The following is a 26,084-nucleotide window of genomic DNA, read 5'->3' as shown; positions in this document are numbered from 1 at the left end:
TTCTCCCAGCTTTTCCTGAACACACAGAGAGGAGGCTTCTGACCACACAAGACACATCACAATCCTGCCATCTCCTCTCTATCTCCAATCCAGGGCCTCTCCACTCCCCTCACGAGCTACAGCACCAGGGCCACTGGGAAACCCAGGTTCAAATCCCAGTTCTGCCACCTTCCAGCTGGATGGCCTCAGGTGAATCACTGAGACTCTCTGAGCCTCAGTTTCCATAAAATGGGGATGCCAACAGCACCTATTTCTATCTTTTTTTCTTTCTTTTTTTTTTTTTTTTGCCACACTGTGAGGCTTGTGGGATCTTAGTTCCCCGACCAGCGATCGAACCTTTCCCCCTGCATTGGGAGCTCGGAGTCTTAACCACTGGACTGCCAGGGAAGTCCCAAACAGCACCTATTGCTAAAGCTTAAACAAGCTACGGAATGAGAATACGCCAGCCCCTAACAGCTCCGTGAATGCCGATCCCATCTGAATACGACAACCGCCTTTGTTTTTCCAGTAAAGTGAGAAGCTTTATAAGACCAATCAGACAGCCTTGTTTTTTGAAAAACAAAAAACCCATTTATTTCTGTAAACCGTTTTGAGTGCAGATGCTCTTCACGACCCCAACACAGCACAGACATCCCCCAACGAAATGAACAAGGAAAAGAGAAAAAGAATGCTACCAAACGTGCTCACAAAGAACCAAGCCAATCTCATCTTTCTCTGAAAAAAAGAAAACCCTTTTGCCGGCGTGGTGCTACCAAGGATTAAAACCACCTACTTTCTGGTCCCGAGAGGCCGGAGCTCCTGCTGTACATGCTCTGTCCCCCGCTGTCCTTGCCGTCGGGCAGAGGACCGACTGGACCTCAATTCCCATCCCGCACCCCGGGCCTCTCTCCCTAATGCCCTCACCACGTGGGGAGCCTGGGAAGTGAACCCTGAAGGGCTCCTCCTGTTGAATCTGGACTTAGACCTTTGTCCCCACTCCACACCATCGTGAGATTTTGATCAAGAGGGTGGGAAAGGGGCCACTTCAGACCGGTGGCAAAGCCAGGCAACTTTTAAGGCAAAATTTCTCTCTTCTGTTTCGGTCTGAGTCAGCCCTGCACATCTCTGATGGAGCCTGGAGCTTAGGCAACTTGGGATGGGGGGGTGGGGACTCTGGAGCGACTCTCGGGGCGTGTGAGCCTGGCCAGCGGGACATGTGTGTGCTTGTGGAGGCCGCCGTCGAGGGCACAGCTGCCTCCTCAGCGGGAAGCAGGCAGGCGCCGAGGAAAACCAGGATAGCAGCCATGGCCCGGGCGCCACAAGCAACACGAGGTTGGTGGGTGAGGCCGGGCAGGCTACTTGTGCCATCAGTGAAATACCAGGAGAGGGTCACCAGGGGAGGCACCTCCAATCTGATGATGTGTGTGCCCTCGGCATCAACATGATTTTTCTTTAGAACAAGAAAGGGGGGAAAGAAAGAAAAAAAGAGAAAAGAAAGATGTTCCATGAGCTTCGTGGGCTAGGACGCGGCAGGTGCACAAGGGAAGCGGGGAGGGGAGCTGGGTTTCGGACGGGGTGCTGGGCGCTGCCTCTCATGGCGTCTCCTCTCCCTGGCGGGCTGGTAGCTGAGGCCGTGGGCCCCTCGCCCGGGGAGCAGGCAGATGACTTTGGCAAGGGGCGGGGCGCGGGGGCTACTCCGTCTGGGCGTCGTAGTTGGCTCCGCCCGCCTTCTTGAGCTCGTTCCTGATGAAATCGTCCTCCAGCTCCCTCCGGTCGCTGATCACAAACTCTTTGGCGAAATTCTGCCGGAACAAAATAGAACACAGAGTTCCCGTTAAAAAGGAGGGGACGGGAAAAAAATAAATAAATAAAAATAAAAATATATAAAAAAAAGAGGGGACGGGATCTGAGCATGGCTCAGGCAACACACCAGGAAGTCTTGGCACCTAAAACGCTAAGAAGTGATCAAAATGAAAATCTGGTGGCAGAATGGTTTGGCAGGGGAAGAAAACACAAACCCAAAAATAACGTGACCAGAGATCAGGAAATGGGTAAAATCGAGATACTGTGCAGTCCCAAGACCAAGGGGATGGGCCAAGGTCAGGTCTGGGTTCGGATTCCGGCTCTGTCGTTCTCCGGCTGTGTGGCCTTGGGCACGTTCTTTCAACGCTCTGTGCCTCAGTTTCCTCATCTGTGAAAACCCATCTTCTCAATAGAAGAGGAGATTGGAAAGGTAGGCAGGTCAGCTGGTAAATGTTTAATACCAGGCTCTCTCAAAAGAGGGGTGGTGGCGGGGTGATTTGTAGCTTTTACGCGTTTCCATGGTGTATATATTCACATGATATCTGATTACAAGCTATCAACAGGGGACCAGTACGTGGGGCTGGGAAGAGATACATGACTGGATGTCACCAGCTGGTACAAGGTAGCTTCAAGCTCCCCTGTCACAGTGATGCAGGGCCTCTGGTCCCAGGCCTGAGTGATCAGCCCAGACACTGAAGGCACTAAACGATGTACTGGGCTCTTCGGCCACACTCAGCTACTGGAAGGCAGGGAGCCTGTTTCCATACATTCAAGAAAAACCATGCCGTGCGATGGGGCTACAATGATGAGCAAATGGAGGCAGTCACTGTGCCCTCTTAGGGTACACATTTCAACCATAAAACCCCACAGGCCTGGCACACGTGAGGCTCTTATAAATGCCCGTGGCATGAATGAGTGACACAGGTGATCTGGCTTAGCAGGTAACCCTGAAGCATGAAGAATCTAGAGTTATTTTAATACACGCATCATAAGACTTCCATAAACAAGGCACATTTCAGGATGGTGACAGGTAAAAATACAGAGAAATTTACCAAAATATGAATAACAAGTCTGAAGGTCAGAAATCATCCCCATTAAAAAAGAGTCCACAAGGAAATAATGTAAACAATTACCACTATTTACAAAGCACCTGTGGGTACCGGACACTGCCACACATTAGCAAACTTAATTCTTAAAACCTTTAGTACGGTATTCCTAGATATGTACCCAAGAGAAATGAAAGCATATGTCCACACAAACACTTATAAACACAAACATTCATGGCAACATTATTCATAACAACCAAAAAGTAGAAGCAACCCAAATGCCCATCGAGACATGAATGGGTAAACAAAACATGGTCTATCCATACAGTGGAATATTATTCAGTCATAAAAAGGAATGAGGTACTGACACAGGTTACAACAGGGATGAACCTCAAAACCATTATGCTCAGTGAGAGAAAGCGGACATGAAAGACCACATACTGTATGATTCCATTTATATGAAATGTCCAGAAAAGGCAAATCCAGAGAGACAGAAAGTAGATTCATGGTTTCTAGGAGCTAGAGATTGCAACAGAAAATAATGGAAATGCGCTGAAAGTGGATTGCGGTGATAGCTGCACAACTCTGTAAATTCACTTTAAAAAAATCATTGAATTGTAGACTTAGGATGAGTTAATTTTGTGGTATGTAAGTTATACCTCAATAAAGCTGTTTTTTTAAAAATCCTATAAAACGATCAATATTATTTCCATTGTGAAGATGAGAAAACAAAGGCCGGAGATTATGACACCTGCCCAAAGTCACACAGCTAGTAGGTACAGCCGACTCTAAAGCTGGACTTCTTAAAAGTGTCACCATCCCCTTTAGGAGTGATGAAAATATTTTGGAGTTAGATAGAGGTGGTGTCTGCACAACATTTGTGAGGTACTAAATGCCACTGAGTTGTGTATTTTTAAATGGTGGTGAATTTTATGTTATGTGAATTTCACCTCAATTTTTTTTTCACCTCAGTTTTTTAAAAAACAAGAGAAAGGAAAAAAAGGAGAATGACTAAACCAGGAGCACTCCCAAGATCAAGTTTTACAATATTAAGACGAAACGTTCGCCATGCCAAACCACCAAGAATACTAACAGGAAGGAGGAAATGGAAGGTTAATATTTATCAGGTACCTATTATGTACCAGGTGCGGGCTCACACACTTTCTCACTTAATCCTCCCTCAGTATATTAGCTTTTTTTTTAAAGATAAGATCCGCAGGCCGGGCTTGGAGAGATTGTGTAACTAGCCCAGATGACCAAACATCCTTTCAACCCTTTCTACCCCCAGCCTGTGCCATGCTGTGCTGCTAAGCGTCTGTATAAGTCATCAGCACACCACTGAACACAGCAGAATGGCAGAGCCAGAAAGGGGAACCCAGAAGTAATGTGTTTCTCAAGCTGAGCCCCAGCGGCAGGGGGAGGGGCGAAGAGCAGACCAGAAGGAGGAAGCCCACAGCTCAAGACGCCTATAGAAGGAAGTCCAAAGTTCCTCTGCCCTGTGGTAGCTATATATGGCAATCTAGAGAAACAAGAACACTCACGCTTGTGTCTGTTAGCCATTAGACAACTTAGATTAAAAGAAGTTTGATAAGATCTCAGAAATCCACAATGAAAGTGCACATAGAGCGCAATTCACCTGCAACCCACAGGTATATGGGAAATCGAATCGTAGCCAGCAGGAGCAAACCAGGATAGCAGAACCCAGTGAAACATAACAATAAATGTAAATGAACAAAATTACCTTAAAAAAATAGCCATGTCTCAAAGTGCAAAAAAAAAGCAGCCCCAAACCCTATATACCTGAGAATCTGAGACGTTTAAAACCAAAAGATTTGCCAAAAAATGATTCTTTCAAACAAAAGTACAGAGAAAAGCGACCTCACCCATCCCCACTATAGGAACCAGCCCCTGCCCTCCAGAGGGCAGGCAGGAGGGGGCCGGCCACGTGGATGTGGTCCCAGCAGGCCTGGTGGGCCTCCTCCACCACAGGATGCTGGGGGGTCAGAGGCTTCAAAGGGGAGCCGATGCTTCCCCTCAGGGTGTGGACTCTGCAAAAAGTCCCGCAAAGGTCTGAGTCAGCCTGAACCCAACTCAAAATGACTGTACACTCCTCCACCTCTGTTCCTGCCAGGGTTCTCACAGAGCAGGCCTTCGACGTGGCAAGGGAGATGCCACCACCTCTGTAGAGTGGGCTTAAGTGTGAGTTTTCCAAAAGAGGCAGAAACAGAGCGAAAACAGCTCTGTGCACAGCCAGACTTTGATGTGGGAGCAACACCTGGGAGCTGAGGGGCCTGCGTGGGCTTGCCCGCGCTGAAAACCACAAAGAACACATCTGCACGAAGCAGGGCCACCTCCCCGCCACGCTCACACCTCTGCTCTCAGCCACTGTCCCTGGCATCCTCCAGGCAACACCTCCTGGGGCAGAGGCAGGCCACACGAGGGCTGCAAGATGAGGGCGGGCAAGTCCTTTCTCCAGAAAGGAGACCGGCAGGGCCCAGAGGAATGCTAATACGTAGGGAATTTTAAATTTTCTAGTAGCCACACTGAAAAAAAGTAACAGGTGACATTCATTGTAATAGTATTTGATCTAACTCTATACCCAAAATATTGCCATCGTAACAGGTAATCAATATATAAAACCATCAGTGAAATGTCTACAGTTTGTGCTCCGTATTAAATCTTGGAAAGCCAGTGTGTACTTTGCTCATAGGCACGGCACACAGCAGTATGACAAGCCAGACTTCACGTGCTCTGCAGCCACACGTGGCTGGTGGCAGCCCAGGTCTAGATAGAACAGGAAAGAACCTGAGAGAATAATGTGCTCAGTCAAGGAGAATCATTAACCATAAAATATTAGAGCCGATCTGAGTGGGGGAGGGGGAGCCTTTGGGGACGGCAGAGGGAGAGTGCGAAATGTTCCGACTTGATCTGGGTAGTAGTTTCATGGGTACGTACAAAAATTCAAAATTTTTAAATTCAAAAATTTATCAAGCTGGGGGCTTCCCTGGTGGCACAGTGGTTGAGAGTCCGCCTGCCGATGCAGGGGACACGGGTTCGTGCCCCGGTCCGGGAAGATCCCACATGCCGCAGAGCGGCTGGGCCCGTGAGCCATGGCCGCTGAGCCTGCGCGTCCCGAGCCTGTGCTCCGCAACAGGAGAGGCCACAACAGTGAGAGGCCCGCGTACCGCAAAAAAAAAAAAAAATTATCAAGCTGTACATCTAAGATTCGTGCATTTTCCCCTATGTACATTATACTTTGGTTAACAAAAACAGGTGTGGGGGGGCAGGGGACATTGAGCTGAAAGAGCCTTTGAAACCCTGACATTCACCCCCTTATTTGGTAGAGAAGGAGTAGGAGACCCAGAGAGGGGAAACAATTCATCCCAGGGCACACAGCAGCCTCCCCTCGGGGCCCTGGGGGCAGGTCCTCACTCCTCCGCACGCTCCCTGGGAGGCTGCTCCAGCCTGTCTGTCCCACCCACGTAAGCATCCGTCATACCCTCAAGGCTACCAAAGCCACATGCCAGAGACTTCAAAGCAAAATATGCCAGTCTGGGGGCACTGTCACCTGTGGTTCTAGAAAGATCTTCATGTCTGGGAACTTGGGGTCCCTGGCTGAGAGCCTCCAGACAGGGTCTCTCCCTTTTCTGCCAGTGCAGGACTTCTCAAAGGAAGAGGCCTCATCCAGCTAAAAAGGACTCCAAGATGGTTTGGAAACACACCAGCCAAGTTCAGGATACATTCTGTCCCTGTGACTTCTCTCAAGTGCATTTAAGTTCATGCTTCAAAGATATAAGATGGACGTTGGTCTGCTTCCAAGGAGGGCAATTCTAGGCAAGGACTGGGGTTAGGAACTGGGGCTCTGTACCTAGTCAACAATCTATTTGCAAGGCTGCTTTTAAAAGTGTATAAGTATTTTCCTATCCTTGGTTTTAAATCACTTCATTTTTAAATGGCTCCCAATTGCCTGGGTTCAAAGCCCAGCTTCAGTCCTAAAACGTGCTAGGAGTAGTTTGTGCCAAATACAAATAGGGACAGCGGTCCATACGCATCTCCGGCAGCCTGACCCTCCCCAGAAACTTACCTGCCCCGAGCTTCTGTCTCCTCATCTGCAAGCAGGGACAATAAGAGGACCTACATCCCAGGCTGGCTGTGATGATCGGATGACTGTGAGGTAGAAGTGCTCCAGAATGATTAGGTAATATTTTAAATGACCCTGAGTTACCTTTGTTCTCAAGATTGTTAGAGGAGTCTGAGCTATAAAGAAGTTTTCTGAAACACTCAGAGCACAGGGAGTGGCTAGTTCCTCTTCTCTCACCCACACTGATTTCTCCATCCCCACTGTTTACTTTTTAATGAAGGGAAGTCTGGAGAATTCCTCGGAATAAGCAAGGTAGTGACACTGGCTCTCCCGGCCCTTGCAGAGAGAAGACGGCAAACCCAGCTGCTCGTCCAAAAGCTGTGCGTGGGATTAGCCACAGGAGGACAGAGAAGAAGCCTGTTGGGGTAGGAGTGTGTCTGGTCTTCTACCTAGAACATTAGGACCATGGTGGGTTGCTACCCTATGCAGAGAATATGGGTGCTGGGAAGGTCTGGGAAGAAAAAATGAGTGGGAGTCTTTGACAGTTAAGTTTGTGATGCCAGCTATGCACATTTCTACAAGGCAGGGCCAGGGAGGAAAGGTGACCTTCGTTGTATCCAAAGACAAAGAGAGCTAATGCAATTCGTTCTTCCAATAAACACGTGTTTACTGAACACCTATTATACGCCAGACACTCTCCTAGGCCATGGGAAGTCAAAATCTGGTACTTACAGGCCCCTCTGAGAATCTAAGAGCAGAGAAAGAGAACCAGGGGGCTCTAAAATGTCCCGAAGGAAGCCACCAATGGCTCTGGGCCCTGGTTTCCACCTCTGTGAAAGAAGAGGGCTTTCTTCTTTCATAGGTTCTAGAAGGCAGGTGCGGCCAGCCCTTTCCCCACCAGCCATCTGTGGATTTGCACCTGAGCCTCCAGAGCATGTGGGACAACGTTCCACCTTGGACACAAGAATCAAGGAGCAACGGGGGAAACTGGCACAGAAATGTCAACTTTGGGATTAGAGCGTGGCTTTCGAAAAGGAGGCCTCGTGCTAGTAAACTCTTGCCAAAAAACGGGGGATGGAACTTCCCCTCCCACATGTGTGAAATGGGACAGGGGGTGGATGAGACACATGCTGGCCACAATATTGTATCTTCTCCCCCAAGTAGGCAAAGATTAATTATAAACCAAAGACCTTGGTCTGCTGAAGAAAAGCAGTTGGTCCCCAGCAGCCTGCATCTTGCTAGGAGAAAAGGCACCCTCCAAGGAACACGGGCCTGATGAAAATGCACAGTATCAAACCTGCCAACCCCTCCTGGGTCCCCTACACCTTCCCTCCTACAACTATTCTACAGCGCCTCAGAGATCAAGGTTTTCAAAATCCTTCCAGCAAGGTGTAATTCACTCAAAAAGAACAGGTTCTCGTAACTGGCGTGAGTCACCACAGACAAGGGAAAAACAAATAGATCAAAATGGTATGGTCCAGTGTTTGACAGATTCGGGAACACAGGCACCTGCGTCACCACCATGGGGCAGAAATGACACGACCCTATTTCACTAAGGAGAGGACAAAGGACAAGAGAGAGAAATGTGGTGGCATTTCGAGTGGACACAAGGTAACTGCCCAACACAGATGGATGGGGGAAAGCATGATGCCTTATAGCAAGCTGGGGTAGGTTTGGGTCCAAACCGAAAAGGAGCAGACATCCATATGCCTTGAATCCTGACCCCCGCAGGGCCACCCACCTCTTTAGCGTGTGAGTGGCTGCCTGGGTCCTGACACCCCCTGCTTTCCTGACCACGGACATTTCCAGAAGCCCTGACTCCATTCCGCCTGATTTCGGACTACGGCTCCATCTAGACCGGGGACGGTAAGAATGCGGGAAACAAACTCTGCTCTCTTCTCCAGTATCCGTGGCAGACATCACTAATCAATCCTGGCCCTTTCCCCACTGAGTCCAGACTTAACCTCAAAATCCTTAACCCAGACCTCCAAATAGCCCCTGCTATGGATCACTCGACGAATGATATTAAATCCATGTTTAGGGCTTCAATTTCTGCCTGGTTGAAATTGTGCTTAGCATTTCTTGTTCCTCAGTGACACCCACTTTGGGGACTTTTTCCCAAAGGAATAATTCAACAGAATTTTTTAAAAATTACAACACACATACTCACAGATGTTCATTGTCAGTAAATACCAGACTGCTTCCACTTTTCAACAGAAGTTGGGTAAATAAGTAGTATTTACACTGAACACTTCATACATAGCAGACACTTACAATACACAGTATTTTACTTACTTTTTACAATTCCATGAGTTTAGATATTATCATCCCCAATTTTCAGAGGATGCTGAAACTCAAGGAAGTAAAGTAGCCGGCAAAATGTCGCACACATGGTGAGTGGTGGGGCTGGGACCGAAACCCATGTTTAACTCCACGCCAAGGTCTTTACCAGGAGAGTGAACACACACACACACACACACACACACACACACACACGTACATGTAATCGCATATTCACTAACAGAATAGTATTCAGCCATTAAAATTATGAAAACTGAAAACATTTATGCAATGTTGCATGAAAGGACACACTGTGCCACTGCTATGATTAATCCCGTTTGTAATAACATGCACCACGTGGCCAGGGCTCCAGGGGAATTAGCAGAAATCGCTGTGTGGCTGAGCATCATTTAGGTCCTTAATTTTGTCCGAACCATTTTTCAAAACCACACCACCCTGGGAGAAACCACCAAGGCGGGGAACACAGACAGCCTGGAGCTTGTTCTGGGAAGGTCTTTCAAAAGGCAGGATGTCGAGGGACAAACGATGACAAGGACGAACGCGGGGTTGGTCCATGCAAGGGAAGAGAACGAGGGAGGGAAAACCTGAAAGACAAACGTAGAGAGTGTAGGCAGCCTTCAGCCCCGACAAGCTCCATGGGGCGCGCATGCCACACACAGAGACCTGTCTGGACTCAGCGTTTGGGCTCCTTCAGTAAAGACCTGCACACACTCTGAACTGGCATCCCCAGAGCATGGAAACTGTCTGCTGTTGACAGTGTTGGGAATCACTGTGTGGACATCAGGAGGCCAGCTGGCGGGGGGCAACCAGGCAGGCACCACGCCAAGGCCAGCTGGCCGAGGTTTGGGACCCGTCTGGGGTTCAGTGATGGGCACCCGGCCACAGCCCCCTGGCAGGGCAGGCTTGTGCAAGCGGCTTCCATTTACATGCTGGGCTCAGGGCTTGGGCGTCTTCCTCTCCCAAGGGCTTTTAACCTCCTGGTAGCAGGAGCATAGAACCAGGTTCCCCACTGCCCTTCCCACTACTAAAGCGGTCTCTGAGCCCCACCAGCTGGCTTCTGTCTTGACACTCACCTGGGCTTGAGGACTCACCCCTCCCAGCCTCAGTTTCCTCCTCTGTATATTGCGTGTATAATGGCACCTGACCCTCCACACATGATCCCTGGCTCCACCATTCACAGGCCCCTTGGGAGCTTTGTATTTGTGTTAAATAAAGGACACAAGCGTGGGAAAGCCCCCTTGCCTGAGCCCAGGCCCAGGTGAAACGCATCAGCACAAGAGGCCCTTTCTGGTTCTGAGAAGAATAAAGGGCCTTTCCACAAACCAAGGGCTTGAAGAAGCATAAAACTCCCTGTAAAAACAAACAGCTGAAACCCTTTAAAGATGGATGAAGCCCAAAGCTGGTCACCCGAGGGCCAGGCAGCAACTAATGCTTTGCAAGGGGGAGCAGCGGCCCCGTAAATCTCATGACACAGAAGTGTGTGGGTTCTCCCGGCTGACCCAACCAGCTCTCACCTCTGCTTTTCACTGACACAAAGCAGAGCCTTTGGAAATTCCAATCCACCCCCAAATCCCTCCCTGAGTGTAAATGGCTTCCACAACTTAATTCAGCCCAAAGAGCAGTTACTGAACATTTACTAGCTTCTGTCCTAGGAATACACCAAGAATAAGACACAGACTACAGCCTAGGTGAACAGATCTGTTTCTTCACTTTTTAGCACCTGTTTAGTACTTTTCTAGGCTTGAGAAATACAAATTAAGCGGCCATGGTCCCTGCCCTTGAGATTAGTTTCTAGGGTCACTTAATTATAATTCATGGAATTTGGGTCATAGTATCATACAAACAGATAAAGGAGCAATTAATTCTGATTGAGGCTGGTAGGAGAATGGGGTAAAGAAGAAGGGTTTTGAAGGATGAATAGGAGTTCATCGGTCACTAAAAGGAGAAACCTTTCACATCCTTTACTTTCCTTTAATCCTTCCAACAGCTCTATGAAATTTTATAGTCTCTTTTTCCTAAGTGAGAACAGAGTCTAGAGATAAAGTTACTTGCCCGAGGTCCTAGGATGAAAAGTTGCTAGAGCTGGAATATCAACTTGGGTCTCACTCCCCTTAAGCCCATGATCTCTACCATTTGACACAGCAGCATTTTTTAAAACAAGAAACACTGTGCAATGATGTTCAGTTTCCAGTTAAAAAAAAAAAAAGGTTCTACCATCAAGGAGCTTGAGAACCAGATCAGTAAATTTAAAAAATAAATGTAAGAGGTTTGTTTCCTGCAGAACTTCTCAGAGCCTTCTCAGAGTGCTAGAGGACTTTGGGAAACATTCAGTGGGGTGAAGTGACAGAGTCAGGGCCCCAGGGGCCAGTCTACAAGCACAGGGGACATCGGGCAACTTCCCCAACTTCCCCGGGCCCCAGTCTCCTCATCTATAAAGTGGGGATAATGACAGAACTGTCCTTGTTGGGAAGAAGAAATCATTTTAATGTGTGGAAAGTCCTTGAAAGTGCCAGGCATGTGGTAGCGGCACAATAAAACTCTTGTTATTAATATTACTACCACATTGGTACACAAATACGACCCCCCTGGAGGAGAGTTAGGACATCTGGTCCTGGCTCTGGGGGTGGAGGGGCTCCGGAATGTAAGCCAGCCCTGATCCTGGGGTTTAGAGGCCATCAGGATACACTACACTGATGATTCCATGCAGTCACTGACATGCCCATCCTTCCCGCCTCTACTTCTCCTTGGAGGAAACACTCCCCGCCGTTCTTTTCCCAGTGCTGAAAGCTGAGATCTACCTCTGGTTACTTGGCTCCGTGAGCATTCGTATGATGTTAAAAGATACAAAACAGATAAAAGGACCGCGTGAACAAAGTGATTCCGCAAGGCCAGCACAATGCTTCATCGACCGAGTCTGCTCTGAAGCAAGACAGCCTGGCCCAGCGCGGGCAGGTCTCTAACGGGGGGTGACTGCATCGCCCCGGTCATCCCACAGAGGCGCCGGAACAATGGGACGGGTGTTGTGTTGATGACGGCTGTGACGACGCAGCCACGCACCCTGTCCACTCAGCACATTCCCAGGGCTCGAGTCCGGCTGTCACCATGGCCCAGCCCAGCACCCGTCACTGCCCGTGGCCTTGCTGGTCTTGTCTTGTTTTCCACCAGCCACAGATGCAGCTCAGCATCTCAGCCCGGCTCTGAACACAGACTAAAGAGACCCAGAATCAAACCTCCTGATTTTTAACTCCTCTGGGCTCCAGCCCCAGGCCTGCTGCTTGGTAGCCACGGGTTCGGGGCAAATCCTATCACTGCTCCGGGTTGGGGTTAGGGTTAAGGTTAGGATGAAGGTTAGGGCTGCCCTTGCTGATGCACCTATGTGCAGGCCCCAGGCTGGAACCTGAAGGAGTCTGGATTGTTTGAAGTCAGTACCAGCAAGGGTGGGTGAGGGTCAGGACCTTCCTGTGTTGCTGATGGATGTGACTTTGATCCAAGCCATCTGCAAGACAGTCAGGCAGGATGGCTCAACAATAAGATTCATGCCTTGTGTCCCGGGCTCAGCACGCGGACCTATCGGCTCCCAGGGAAACACTCCACAACCTAGAAAGCTGTGCATCGTGGTGCTATCTAAGCAGGACAGCTGGGAGTCACAAGAGCCGCACTTCCAGGCCTCTACCAGAGATAGTTCTAAGCGCTTTCCGTATAGCTGCTCATTTAATCCTCACAACAACCGCAAGAGGCAGACACTATACCAGCCCAGTTTTAGCCATCAGGGGAGTGAAGCCCAGAGGAGAGCAACTTGCCCAAGGCCATACAGTAAATGGCCGGGCTGAAATCTGAACTCACCCCAGCTGGCTCAAACGGCTATACCCCAGACCACTGCACTACAAACTCTCTTTGTCCGACAAAGCGAAGTATGGTTCATTTAAATGTAATATGCTGTCGTAAACGAACTACCCCATAAAAAATGAAACAATTTCAGAATAAATCAAAACAGAATACGACACAGCAGGTCAAGTCATCCACCTCATTTTTAAATGGGGAAACTGAGGCCCAGGAAGGGAGAGAGACTTGCCCACAGGCAGGCAGGTGGCGTAAAGACCCACTCCTCTGGATTTCAATGTCTCTACATTAATTTACATGGTCTGCATCTCATACAAAGCCTAAGGATGTGGGTATATTAGTTTTATCATTACAAAAACCAAGGGTTATGAGTAACCTTACACTAAAACTCAATCCATTTATTCTTCACATGGAAACGGTGGTAAAAGGCATCTAGGGATGTGATCCTGTCCCCAAGACACGGAATCCAGAAAGGTCCATCTGGAGACCCTTAAAGAACATCTGTTCTGAGTCTCCATTAAGCAGAGAGGACAACTGACACACCAGATCAGCATGATTTTGGTGACTGTCAGAAAATACCCTTATGCCAGTACTATCGACCCCTTTGTAACATTAATGGCTGTATTTGCAACTGTAGTATAAATGTGAGGTCTTGTAATAGCTTCGGGTAACAAACCTTTTTAAATGCAGAGGTGAAAAATGCGAAAGGTAATGGTCAAAATATCACATTGCACCTGCAGTTCAAGATACAGTCGTCATTGTCGTTGTCGTCCGTTCCCCCCCCAACCCCCACCGCCACCGGAGGGGACGTTTGTGCTTTTCATCTACCAGCATCCCTTTCTTTTAACAATCGGAGCTGCCAATCATGGGACCCCAGCTGCCTGGTCCACGGGATGTGCCAACTGGATCATTTTAAGGGAATGATTGACACTGAGGGAGGGGGGCTCTCTCTTCCCCTGGGATCAAGACCGGGAAGAACCACCATGCCTGGACCAGTTCTCCCGCTGCACAGAGGCCACCTGAGGCCAAATCCAGGGGAAAGAGAAAAGAGAAACGAAAGGAAGATACTGCTTCAGCCCTGGATCCAGCCACCACTAAAGCTGGCAACCCCTGCGCTTCCCAGTTCAGAGAGCCAAGCAATTCCCCTTTTTGCTGCAATGTATTTGAGTTTGCAAACAAATGAATTATAACCAATACTCCCAATTGAGGTTACCAAAGAATCATATTTCCCCAAATCACCCTCTTAACCCACTGAGCCAAATTGAGAAGAGTTCTAGAAGAACTCTGAAGTTCTTCTAGAGAAGAGTTCTAGAAGAACTCTGAAGAACTCTGCAGACTGCTAATAGGTTCAGGGTTTCCTTTGGGGGGGTGATAAAAAAAAGTTCTGGAACTTTCGGACGATGGTGATGATCGCCCAACACTGCAAATGTACTTCACGCCACTGAACCGTACACCAAAAGGGCTAACATTTCATGTTACTGTATTTCACCACAATCTTAAAAATGGAAAGAAAACAGGAGCATTGCAAGATTCAGAAGACTGCCCCCACTGGACGCATGTCAGCAACCATCTTCTCCCTGTGTGCCCTGTTCCCCGGGCTGGCCAACAAGAGGGCTAAGTGTGGAGGGCGGAATCCAGCAGGAGACCTTCGGCCTTGGACATGCATTCTTTTGCATTTTCCATTCTGTTGCCATAAAGGAGACCCTTGAAAGCTGGTTAACCATTAAAACCCCCAACTGGGCTTCCCTGGTGGCGCAGGGGTTGAGAGTCCGCCTGCCGATGCAGGGGACACGGGTCCGTGCCCCGGTCCGGGAGGATCCCACGTGCCGCGGAGCGGCTGGGCGCGTGAGCCATGGCCGCTGAGCCTGCGCGTCCGGAGCCTGTGCTCCGCAACGGGAGAGGCCACAGCAGTGAGAGGCCCGCGTACCGCAAAAAAAAAAAAAGTGGAAGCAACTCAAGAGGTCAACAGCAGGGGGATTTTCAGTACCTCACGGTGGAAATGGGACGCTCAGCCGCCAGAAAAACCTTCATTACAAAGACTCTGAGGCCACATAATTTATGTAATTATGTTATGTTAGAAAAAAAAAAAAGAAGAAGAAGAAGAAGCTGATTAGGGCGTGATTCACAGGCTGTGACCGAAGCAATGCCAAGAGGTAGGTGAGCTTCCCCGCAGAACTCGTAGCGAAGATGGAAAAATAAACCGTAAAAATGGAACGATAGGAAAATTTTTTCCTATTATTATTTTTTAAATAAAAGTTTTATTTGGGGATAGTTGAGGATTTACAGAAAAGTGGCAAGAGACAATACCAAGAGTTCCCATGTACCCCACCGGTCATTTTGACAATTGTTAACATCTTATGTTACGGTGCTACATGTGTCACAGCTAAGAAGCCAACACTGGTACGTGACTACTAAACTAAACCCCAGGCTTCATTCCGATTTCACCAGTTTTTCTGTTCCGGGATCCAATCCAGGACACCACATTGCACACAGCCGATTTCTGTGTGTGTGTGTTTTGGTTTTTTTACAAGGCAACGGCTTCCTTTTGTATATTCACAGATATGTGTAACCATCACCACAGATTTTAGAATATTTTCATCACGTCAAAAAGAAGCCCCATACCCGCGGTGGGCGGTAGCTATACCACCTCCCCTTCATGGGTTTTAGGAAATTGTTTTGCAAACTGGAGAACCCTTTGGTAAGGAGAAAACTATCTCCCCTTCACCTCTCTTCCCCAGTTTATCTTTCTGGAATTTGGATTTTATTTTTCTCAGCATGACCCAGTGTCCCAGCCCCAGATGAATCACTTAGTGTCAATTTTGTTATGTCCAGAATGGAAAAAAAAACTTTAAAATGGGGAGCTCTACAGGTAGAACCGTTTAGAAGCTCAGAGACGAAACCAAGGGTACACCCACCTTTTCCTCCTCCTCTCCGTCTCATAGGGACACAGGAATAAGTCAGTCATGACCAACGCCCAGCTGCCCAGACTAGGCATCTCTGCCACTGTTGATATAGCCTTTGTCATCCTATGGCCATCAAAGTCATCATAAAACCCCTGCTGGTGCCCATAAGGTTGACATTGATTCATTCACCAAGTGCTAGTGAGCACCTACTGTGTGCTAGACACCATTCAGAGAGCGCTCGTGAATTCTCCCACTGGGTCCTCATGGCCACAGTTGGAAGTCATCCACCACCCAATCAGGAAGCGGTGCCACTTGGTCATCCCTCCAGCCCCTTCTCCGTGAGCCACCTGCCCGCCCCCCGCAGAGGCGGACACCAGCCACCACGTTGCTAGTATTTGATGGTCAGGATCACAAATGCGGCTACCACCCCAGAAAGCAATTTGGGGTACATCTCACCAGTGGCGCTAGTGGTCCAGAAATGTAGCACGACACGTTCCAAGTCACAGACCAAGGAGCCCAGCCCAGCCCCTCGTGTCCCTGCTGGATGGTGGCCCTTTGTGGGATGTGCCCAGCACCCTCCCCCGCCCAGAGACCCCACAAGAACACAAGGACAGTCACCTGCACCACCTCCTTCACCAGGGTCTTGTCCGTGCCGGTCTTGGCGCGCTGCAGCCCGCTGACATTCTCGCCGATCCACGTGATGAGGGCGAACTTGGATCTCTTGCTCATCGCGTCCCCGGTGGTGAAGCGCACGAAGGCAAACAATCGGACGTCATCTGCACCAACGGCAAAGGGAGGGCACGGTGCTCGGTTAAAACACCCCAAATCCACATCCCCAGCAGGGGCTCTGAGCCACAAGGGTGCCCAGAGCCACGTGGCAAGAGCCAACATTCCCTCACTCAATCTCGACAACAGCGCCACAGGCTGGGATGCCCACTTCACAGATGGAAAGTGGAGGCACAGAAGGGCCATGTGACACTCCCGAGGCTGCCCAGGCAGATGGAGGCCAGGCCTCTCTGGCTGCCATGCCTGTGACCCTCCCCTCCCCCATACAGTCAAGGCTCAAATTCTGAATCTGATTTAGGGAACAGAAGTTTGTCGACTCTTTTTAATCCCAAATCTTTGAGGCCCTATTTAAGTCTGTGTCATTGCCACCCCAGTAACCTCATCACCATCACTTCAGAATCTCTTTCATAGGACATTGTGCTAAGTTCCCCCATCCTCCACTGCTCTGCCTCCCCCAGATATCAGCTGGTATTCTTGAGTTCTTAAAGTGACGTGTGTGTGTGTGTGTGTGTGTGTGTGTGTGTGTGTGTGTGTCCACCTAGGTACTCTAGTCATTAGGGGCTGGGTCATTCTTCGTGCTGAGCGGCATCCTGGCCTTCACACACACACACACACACACACCCGCCGCCCTGCCAACTAGGACAATCAACAACGCCTCCAGCCATCGCCCAATGTCCCCAGGGGCGCAGAACCGCCCGCAGGTAAGAACAAATTCTAGACATACTTTGTGTCCCCATTTAATCAGGACCCCTTTGTGTTTTCCACCCAAATCCTGCACGTTTTGTTGAGGGCATCACATATCCTTACTCAGATTCATGCCTAAATAGTTCACATGTCAATTAAAGTTATCGGTGAAATCTCATTCCACCCTCCCCCCACCCCGCCCCCCCCACCCCGTGATGGCTGGTACGCGGGATGCTGCTGGTTTGGGCTCATGCATCTTGTACCTGCCGCTTCATTCAGCGCATATTCTCAAATGGCTTTTCGTCGCTGGCTTTAGGATTTCTCAGCGACCCAATGACCCATCGAGCTGCGTTTCCCAAGCATTGTCTGAATCACCTGGGATCTCGCTAAAATGCAGATTCTGATTCCGCAGGTTTGGGATAGGGCCCCAGGGTCTGCATTCCTAACTAGCTCCCAGGTGATACTGATGCTGCTGGTCAAAGGTTCACACTTGGAGGTTTTATGGCTTTTTTTTTTTAAATCAAGGAGTCTTTCTTCCTAGAATCATTCCCGGTGTCTCCATGCCGAATCCCACACAAAGTAAAGGTTCTCACCAAGATCCAAGGCCACCAGCCCTCTCAGTGTAATTGAGACACAGTCTACACTGGCTGGTTAGCACCTCAAAGCATGAGCTCATCCTGACAACAAGCTATGCTGTCTAAGGGGGAACCATCTGACCGGGGAGCTGAGACACAGCCCTGGCAGGCCACGGACCCCCGATCAAACGCCACATGTGGGCATGTCTTAAAGGAAACAGATCATAATCGCCATCCACACTGGCACAGCGCCTTTCGGTTTACGGGTCAGTATTCATTGGGTCTTTATGAGGATTCTGGGAGGTGGGCCGTGGGGTCGGGGGGCATCGTTGTCGCCCTCATCAACATCCAGACAATCGTTTGGTAGATGAGGCTGGGAGGTTGCGTGATGTACCCAAGGACAGAGCCAGCCTGAAGCCAAGGGCTAGGACGTCTCGGGTGTGTCTGCCCAGCCCCCCTGCTTTAGGGGACCACCCCATCCAGCCATGGGAGCCTGGTGGGTGCCCATCCTGGGACCTGACCACGGGGGTCAGGCAGTGAGGACAGACCGGTGTAAGGGACACTTCACAGGCCAAACTGACATGGCTTGGTGACCAACTGGCCGTGGGAAATGAGAAAAGTCCAAGGGCAGGAGGCCATGTGAGCTCTGTCTCTTAGTCCCGGAGGAATCTGACTTAATCCCCAAACATCGGAGCCTCGCTGCCTCACCTGTAAAATGGGGTGATTGTTTTGGTCCTCCCCATTTTTTTTCTTTATTGAGGTAAAAATCACACCACAAAAGTCATCATTTTGGGCTTCCCTGGTGGCGCAGTGGTTGAGAGTCCGCCTGCCGATGCAGGGGACACGGGTTCGTGCCCCGATCCGGGAAGATCCCACATGCCGCGGAGCGGCTGGGCCCGTGAGCCATGGCCGCTGAGCCTGCGCTTCCGGAGCCTGTGCTCCGCAACGGGAGAGGCCACAGCAGTGAGAGGCCCGCGTACCGCCAAAAAAAAAAAACTTTACCATTTTAACTATTTTAAAGCAGAGAAGTCAGCGGCATTTAGTACATGAAAACTGCTGTGCGATCATGACCACTACCTTATTCCAGAACATCTGCGTCATCCCCAGAAGAACCCCCTGCCCACCAGCCATCAGTCCTCATCCCCCTTCCCCCAGCCCTAAGCAACCACTAATCTGCCTTCTGTCTCTGGATTTGCCCGTTCTGGACATTTCTCACAGATGAAACCTACACTATGCGGTCTTTTGTGTCTGGCTTCTCTCACTCAGCATGTTGGCAAGATTCATCCGCGTGGTAGCATGATCTTCACTCCTTTTATGGCTGAATAATATTCCATTGTACGGATGGACCGCATTGTGTTCTGTTCCTCCATGCATGCACTGATGGACACTCGGGATGTTTCCAGATCGGGGTCATTTTATACCTCCCTCCTTCCTTGGCCATGAGGATTCAATAGGATGCTGGCCCGACATGGTAGAACCTTCTCCCCGGAGCCTGAGCTACCAGGCAGAGCTGCGGGTGGAGAGCGAGAACAGGAAATGAGGCTGTCCGGGTTGAGGAACTGAAATTCACGCAGCCACGCACGGCTTGTGCAGGACTTTCGTTCCCGAGCATTTCCGACCATCGAGGCCGCTTTTGGGAAGCCAGCACACTGTTCCTAGTGTTATTGGAGGAACAGGAGAACCAGCTCCAAAGTGTTTAATTAAATTGCAGTCTTGACTTGAGGGGAAGGCGGGCCACACCTCAGATGCCTCGCACCTTGTTAGCACCTTGTTAAGGCTAAGACAACACCAGCAAAAAGAACTCGCAGTCTGTTTCCATGGCAACCACTCTATTTCCCTTTTCCTCATTGGTCAGCCTGGACGTTTGGGATCCCATGACCACACTTGGATCCCAACAGCCCCATCACTGGCCAAACTCAGTGGGAAAGTTTCAAACCATGTGTCCCAAGTACCAGCCCAGGACCTGGCACAAGACAGATATCCGATAAGTCAGTCTCACACCCACCTCCAAAGACACAGGGAACCTGGCTTTTAAGCCCTTCCAGAACTGCAGGCCAATGTCATTTAAATTATCAAGGCCAGAGAGACTGCTTTCCTGGGTGCCTGTTTGGTGCTTATCTGACAATGCTCTGGCCAAGAAGACTGCTGACGTTTCTGAAAATCCGAGAGTCACGTTTTGCTTACAAATGTCTGCCACTCGGGATTTGGCATGACACTGAAAAGTCAGCTGAAAGTCTGAGATGAAAAACCTGTTGGTCTGAGTGACATTTTCACAGCTGCCCACACAGACCTCTGTCCCCCACGCAGCCTGAAGGAGGTCCTAAGCCCATGTGACCTCCAACTAGTCAATGCAGGAGGAAGTTCTCATTTAGTCGCTAACTTCCTTCCTCTGAACAAACAGGGCAGGCCAAACACGGATGTGCACACGGGCGCATCACCTGGAAGGCAGAGTTTGACCCCATCACATATGCATATATGAGTGTGTGTGTGTGTGTGTGTGTGCCTGTGTACATGTGTGTGCATGTTCGTGCGTGCGTGCATGTGTGTGTGTGTGTGTGTGTGAATGCATGTGTGGGCACATACACACTAGGGTGGCAAAATTGGCCGGAAGAAGTTTGGTACTTGGGGTCACTGTCACCCCTGGGGTGGCGCTTGGTCCCCACTGGGCCAATGGCACACCTTTCCAGTCTGAGGTTGAAAAGTTGAGGTGCAGCCCTGGACAACCTTGGTGGGGGGCACCCGGGCCCAGGACTCATACCAGGGGACACACACTCTGAGCTCCCTCTGTGAGAGGTCCCAGCACAGCCGTCTACACCTGCTGCTCCCTTGACCATTCAGCCTCAACCTTCTGGTCTACAGTATCCAGGTTGAGTCCAAGTTATGGAATCCATTAGAAACTCATCCCCTCTTCATACCAGCTCTGTGATGAGACCAGATTCCTGAATGCCTCTAAGCCTCAGTTTCCTCATCTGCAAAATGGGTCCAAGACCTACCTCACAAGTTGGTTGTGAGGATTCAATGAAAAAGCAAGAGATGTGAAAGGCTTGCCTGATGGGGATGGTGACTATTTTTCTATCCTTATCTGTCTGGTGAAAATGCCCTCCGAGGTCCACAGTGGCTTCCTAACTGCCAAACCCAACGGGACAGCCTCGAGGACTTCCGTGGCGTTCCAGTGGTTAAGACTCCATGCTCCAAATGCAGGGGGCCCAGATTCGATCCCTGGTCAGGGAACTAAGATCCCGCAAGCTGCGCGGTGCGGTCAAAAAAAAAAAAAAAGTCCCTCCAACAGGACAGGCTCCTTGCCTTCCAGCCTCTCTGCTGGCTTTCTGTATCTGCCAAACTTACGCACACTCTGCTCGGTTTCAAAGTAGGGCCCTCCTAGGCGCACACAGTCATGTGGCCACTCGTCCCATGAGTATTTCTTGAGGACCTACTGTGTGTCAAGCACAGTGTCAAGCACTAGGGGGCACAGATAAGACCAACAAGGGTCCTGAAGATGACAGAGGCTGTTTACTAAGCACCTACTACGTGCTAGGCGCCGTCCTAAGCACTTACACGTAGCTGCACGTCTTTCTATCCCAACCTCTCTGTCCGGTCAGCACTGCTTCCGATCCCATTTCACAGATGGAGAAATCAAGGCTCAGAGAGGTGAAGTGATAAGAAGCCAGACATTCCTCTTCTCTGCTTACATCTAGAGCAGCAGTTCTCAAAGTGTGGTGCTCAGACCAGCAGCAACAGCATCGCCCAGGTACTCATTAGACTGTGAATTCAGAAACTCTGGGAATAGGGTTTGGGAAGTGAGTTTGAACGAGCCCCTGGGGGATTCTGGTGCCTCCAAAGTCTGAGAACCACTGACCTAGAGGAAGAGGTGAGAAGAGAAGATGGGGTTTTCAGCTCGGAGGACCCACTATCCCGTGGCCGAGAAAGGGAGTGAGAAAAAACGTCTCATGGGCAGAAAAGTTGAAGCGCCCAGAGTTCAGCCTCACCCACTTCCTCCCCACCAGCACCTTTTATTTTAAGGAATTGATCGTGTAAAGGAGCTTCCCGTATGGTGTGTCTTCTCAACACTAGAATTTACAGAATTTGAGGCATCTAGGCGTGGTTCCCTGAGCATCTCCCCATCAAAGACCAGCGGGACTGTCCCCGCAGAGTCTCCCCCTTCCCCCGAATCCCACAGCCCCAGACAGAAGAGCAGTATTTAGAGAAAGAGCTGCTGAGCTACGGTACCGGTAATAGGGAGTTTTTCTGTGACCTCTATATGTCTGCTGACATAAGCCATCATTAACAACGATTTCCAAATGCATCACAAAACCACACAGAGCCCCATCTCAGGGGAGCCATCAACCGATGACAAAGCAAGGTTGGGAGCCCCGACCCCAAGGACCATCGACACCACCGCACGCTGCCTTCTGACCTTCGCTGAGGTGGCCCCAATTCGGGACTGCGGCCACCCTCCCCTCCCTCGCTCAGTGAGAGTCTTGTTCATGAAGAGATGGTCCTCAGAGGGCGTTCATAAAACTCCACTCTCAGAGAACTTGACCCTTTGGTTGGTCTGTGAAGCCTCATCACGGGCCAAGGATGGGTTATCAGTGTGAAACAGCTCCTGAACCAGTCAGTCCCACAGCCCTAAGGACCCCTCAGGACCTAGAGACCCCAGGCAGGGCCCACTTGGTTCAAAGTCCTGTTCCTCTTTTCAAGGATCCTTGCCTTCACTGACTCTGTGTAAGTTAATTTGCAGCATAAAGTCATTGTCTGAAAAGTTCTTGGGATACTGGCTGGCAGAGCTCTGCTCAGAAACACCGGCAGTGGACTTCCCTGGTGGCGCAGTGGTTAAGAATCCACCTGCCAATTCAGCAGACACGGGTTCGAGCCCTGGTCTGGGAAGATCCCACATGCCGTGGAGCAACTAAGCCCGTGCGCCACAACTACTGAGCCCGCGAGCCACAACTACTGGGTCTGAGCTCTGGAGCCCGTGAGCCACAACTACTGAGCCCACGTGCCTAGAGCCTGTGTTCCACAACAAGAGAAGCCACCGCGATAAGAAGCCCACACACCACAACGAAGAGTAGCCCCCGCTCGCCACAACTAGAGAAAGCCCACGTGCAGCAATGAAGACCCAACGCAGCCAAAAAGAAAAAAAAAGAAACGCCGGCAGTGGCCGCTAGGCATTCTCTCCTTTGTAGCCCCTTCCTCCCCCGGCCCTCCTCTATCCTCCTCTCAACCCTGCATTTTCCCTCTCTCTATCCTATCAACTGCCTTTACCACCCCCTCCCCTTCTCCCATCTCTTCCCTCCTCCAGCTCCAGTCTAGGGCTAGAAAGGAGGAAGGGACTTAGGAAAAGAGAGTAGAGGTAAGGCAGGAGGCGGAGGGATATGAAGGAAATAGGATGACGCAAAGAGGGAGAGATGACCACAGAGGGCATGGGAAGAGGGGTGAAGAAAAGAGGGGGGTCAGATTTATCTGGAATCACCAAGGCCACCAGGATGAGATGCTCTAATAAATTTCCCAAAAACTATAAACGGCACATAATCCCCACCAAGCTCTTAAGGACTCCCTGCCCTCTCCCACCCCTCCCACCCACACTTGAAATCTCCTAAGGCTCAGAATCACTGAGGGACAGATTCTGACTGGTCACACCCAGTATGCTCACCACGGTGACCCTGACACAGATCCACATTGATCCAGGGGCCCCGCCTTCTCCCAAAAAAGACCCTTGTCTTCCCCTCTGCCTTTTCCCAAAGCTGGCACTGGCTGGAGGATGAAACCCAGAGGAGACAGAGGATCTGCCACGAGTCAAGCAGTGTGAGGTTTCCTCACACTTTTGCAAATGCTCTGAACAATTTTTTTCATTACACACAAAAACACACACTAGGGGTAGAATAATTAGGAGTACAAACAAGCGAGAAAAAAAAAAGCCTCACCACCTAAATAACCTTAGTAAACTCCCTAAGTGGCACCTAAGTAAACCTTTGGGTGCATGTCCTCTGATCTCTTTAGCTGCTTTCATAACTGTCCAATGCCTGTCATATCCCCAGCACAAACCACGGCACCAGCCACATAGTAGGCGCTCAATAAACATCTACTGGTCAACAGAAAGAAAAAGAGAGAGAGAAGTAATCATTTCATAATTTCCATCCAACACCGAACTTCAGAGCAAGACAAAAGAAAGGGGGAGGGAGACAGCAGGAAATTGCCCCAGAGCTGGGCTGAAGCTGCCCTTACCTTATATAGACTCCCTAAGAAGTTATGCAAACAAGGTTCAGTAAGGGAAAAAACAACCCACACTCCAAAAAGCTGAGCTGTCAGCTTCCACCAAGCAAGCTCCCTAGAGCGGGCATGAAAGGAAACAGGAAAGAATTCAAACATCCTGCCGCCTGGGGCAGAGGGACAGCTGGCCGGTTGCCACAGCTGCATCATTTCCAGCAAGTTGCTGATGTGGGAGCCCAGGCAGCGACAGACAAAGACCTGGAAGTGCTAAATGTCCTCCCTCTCTTGGACACGGAGAACAAGGGCTCCATGGATGTGTATACAGTCCTTGCATGTGAGATCACACTGTCTCTGCACATTGATTCTTTGTCCCACCCCTTCCTCAAAGCAGTAGACTTCTCAAATGATTCCTTCCTCGTTGCATTTTCGTGAAGCGAATGATCCAGCTTTCCTAGTTTGCCAGAGAACACAAGAAAATGGAGTACAGAATATAGCCAGGGGAAAAGAAAGATGATGACTTTGGTAGAACCCTCAGGGAACGGGCTGATCTGGAGACCCAAATTATCAGGACAGTTAAAGGTTTTCCCTCGGTGACAGAGCACCGTAACTTTTTTTTTAATGACTACTTTTACTTCCTTAAATGGCAGTCAGCGTGTTACATCTGGCTTCACCTTCTGACTTAGAGAACAGTGGCTGTAACCAGTTCCTGGAGGCTCTGAGTACATAATTGCAGCGTTGACAATGAGACACTCCGAAGACACTGAAGGATTCGGTGGCTGATTGCCTGAGCACTACGTGCCCCGGTGTGCACGGCTCTGCATTCTCGTATCCACTTTTTATAGTTTTGCTGTTTCTTCCATTGCTGTTAGTCATTTGACAAACACTTGTTGACAATTTTTGGTTCAAAGACTTTGCTGAATAAGACACAACATGAATCCTCAAAAAATACACAATCTAGCGGGGCAAATAAGAAAAACTAAGTGTGTGGACACAATGAAGTTAGCACCATAGCCACGAGGCATCACAGGGCATATGGGAACATCAAAGAAAGAAAGAAATTAACTCTTCCTGTGGGGTGGTGATCAGGGCAGCCTTCACAGAGGAGGTGATGTTTGAACTGGGTCTTGAAGGATGACCTAGAGTTCACCCAGCTAACGGGGTAATGAGGAAGAAGGGGGTCCATGTTAACAACTTGAGGGATAGATTCTGACAGAACTCCACAGACAAAAGCACCAGCTTCTGCGGGCAAGTTCAAAATGCCTTCCTCTACCAGTCCCTCTCTCTATCTCTGGCTTGCCACAGGCTAGAGGGGCATATAATTAGCTTATTATTACTGTGTGTAAAACAAGAGTTTAAAGGCTCAGAGTGACATCCCTGAGGGCTCCTGCAGTCTGCTCATCCCTCCACCAGGAGGACAGGAATCCTGTTCCCTGTGACATCTCCAGTGCCCACAACGGTGCCTGACACACCGTCCATGCTCAATAAACATTTCTCGAGTAAATGAGGAGCCTCTGCCCATCTTCTTTAGCAGCTCAGAAGCACGTTGGTCCCCAATCCTCAGCTGTGTCACTTCACTGGGAGATGCTATCTTATAAGAATAAAACCAATCCCCTCCCTGGATTTTAAAGGTGTAGATTCTAATGAAGAGACTAGCAGAAATAATCAGATGTGGACAGACAGGTAGCAATTGCCTGGTCTGGACAAATGTGCCTTGTAATTAAAAGCACATGGGAAGGGCAGCCCGAGAACAGGGTGATGGTAGGATTAGCAATGCCTGCATAACGTGGGGGTTCTTCTCTCCCTTCCCTGCTCACATCACCAAGCATGGGGCCTCAGAGGTGCAAAGCAAATGCCAACCCTCAGCAGCTCAGAGATCCAG

At 49.7% G+C, this 26,084-nt stretch overlaps 1 protein-coding gene across 1 annotated transcript in view; it reads right to left on the bottom strand.

Annotated features, from left to right (window-relative positions):
* Positions 1–544: 544 nt before the first annotated feature.
* The window catches only part of COTL1 (coactosin like F-actin binding protein 1), a 43,136-nt gene continuing 17,596 nt past the window's right edge, over positions 545–26,084 (bottom strand). Inside the window, exons 3-4 of the mRNA XM_082862823.1 lie at positions 16,572–16,729; positions 545–1,781 (exon numbers count right to left, since the gene is read on the bottom strand). Coding sequence (XP_082718949.1) covers positions 1,671–1,781; positions 16,572–16,729 — 269 coding nt within the window. The 3' untranslated portion in view covers positions 545–1,670. The remainder of the gene's footprint in view (positions 1,782–16,571; positions 16,730–26,084) is intronic.

The sequence above is a fragment of the Leucopleurus acutus genome (assembly GCF_964270905.1).
Source record: "Leucopleurus acutus genome assembly, chromosome: 20".
Classification (NCBI taxonomy): Eukaryota; Metazoa; Chordata; class Mammalia; order Artiodactyla; family Delphinidae; genus Leucopleurus; species Leucopleurus acutus.
This window is presented reverse-complemented; position numbering and strand designations above follow the sequence as displayed.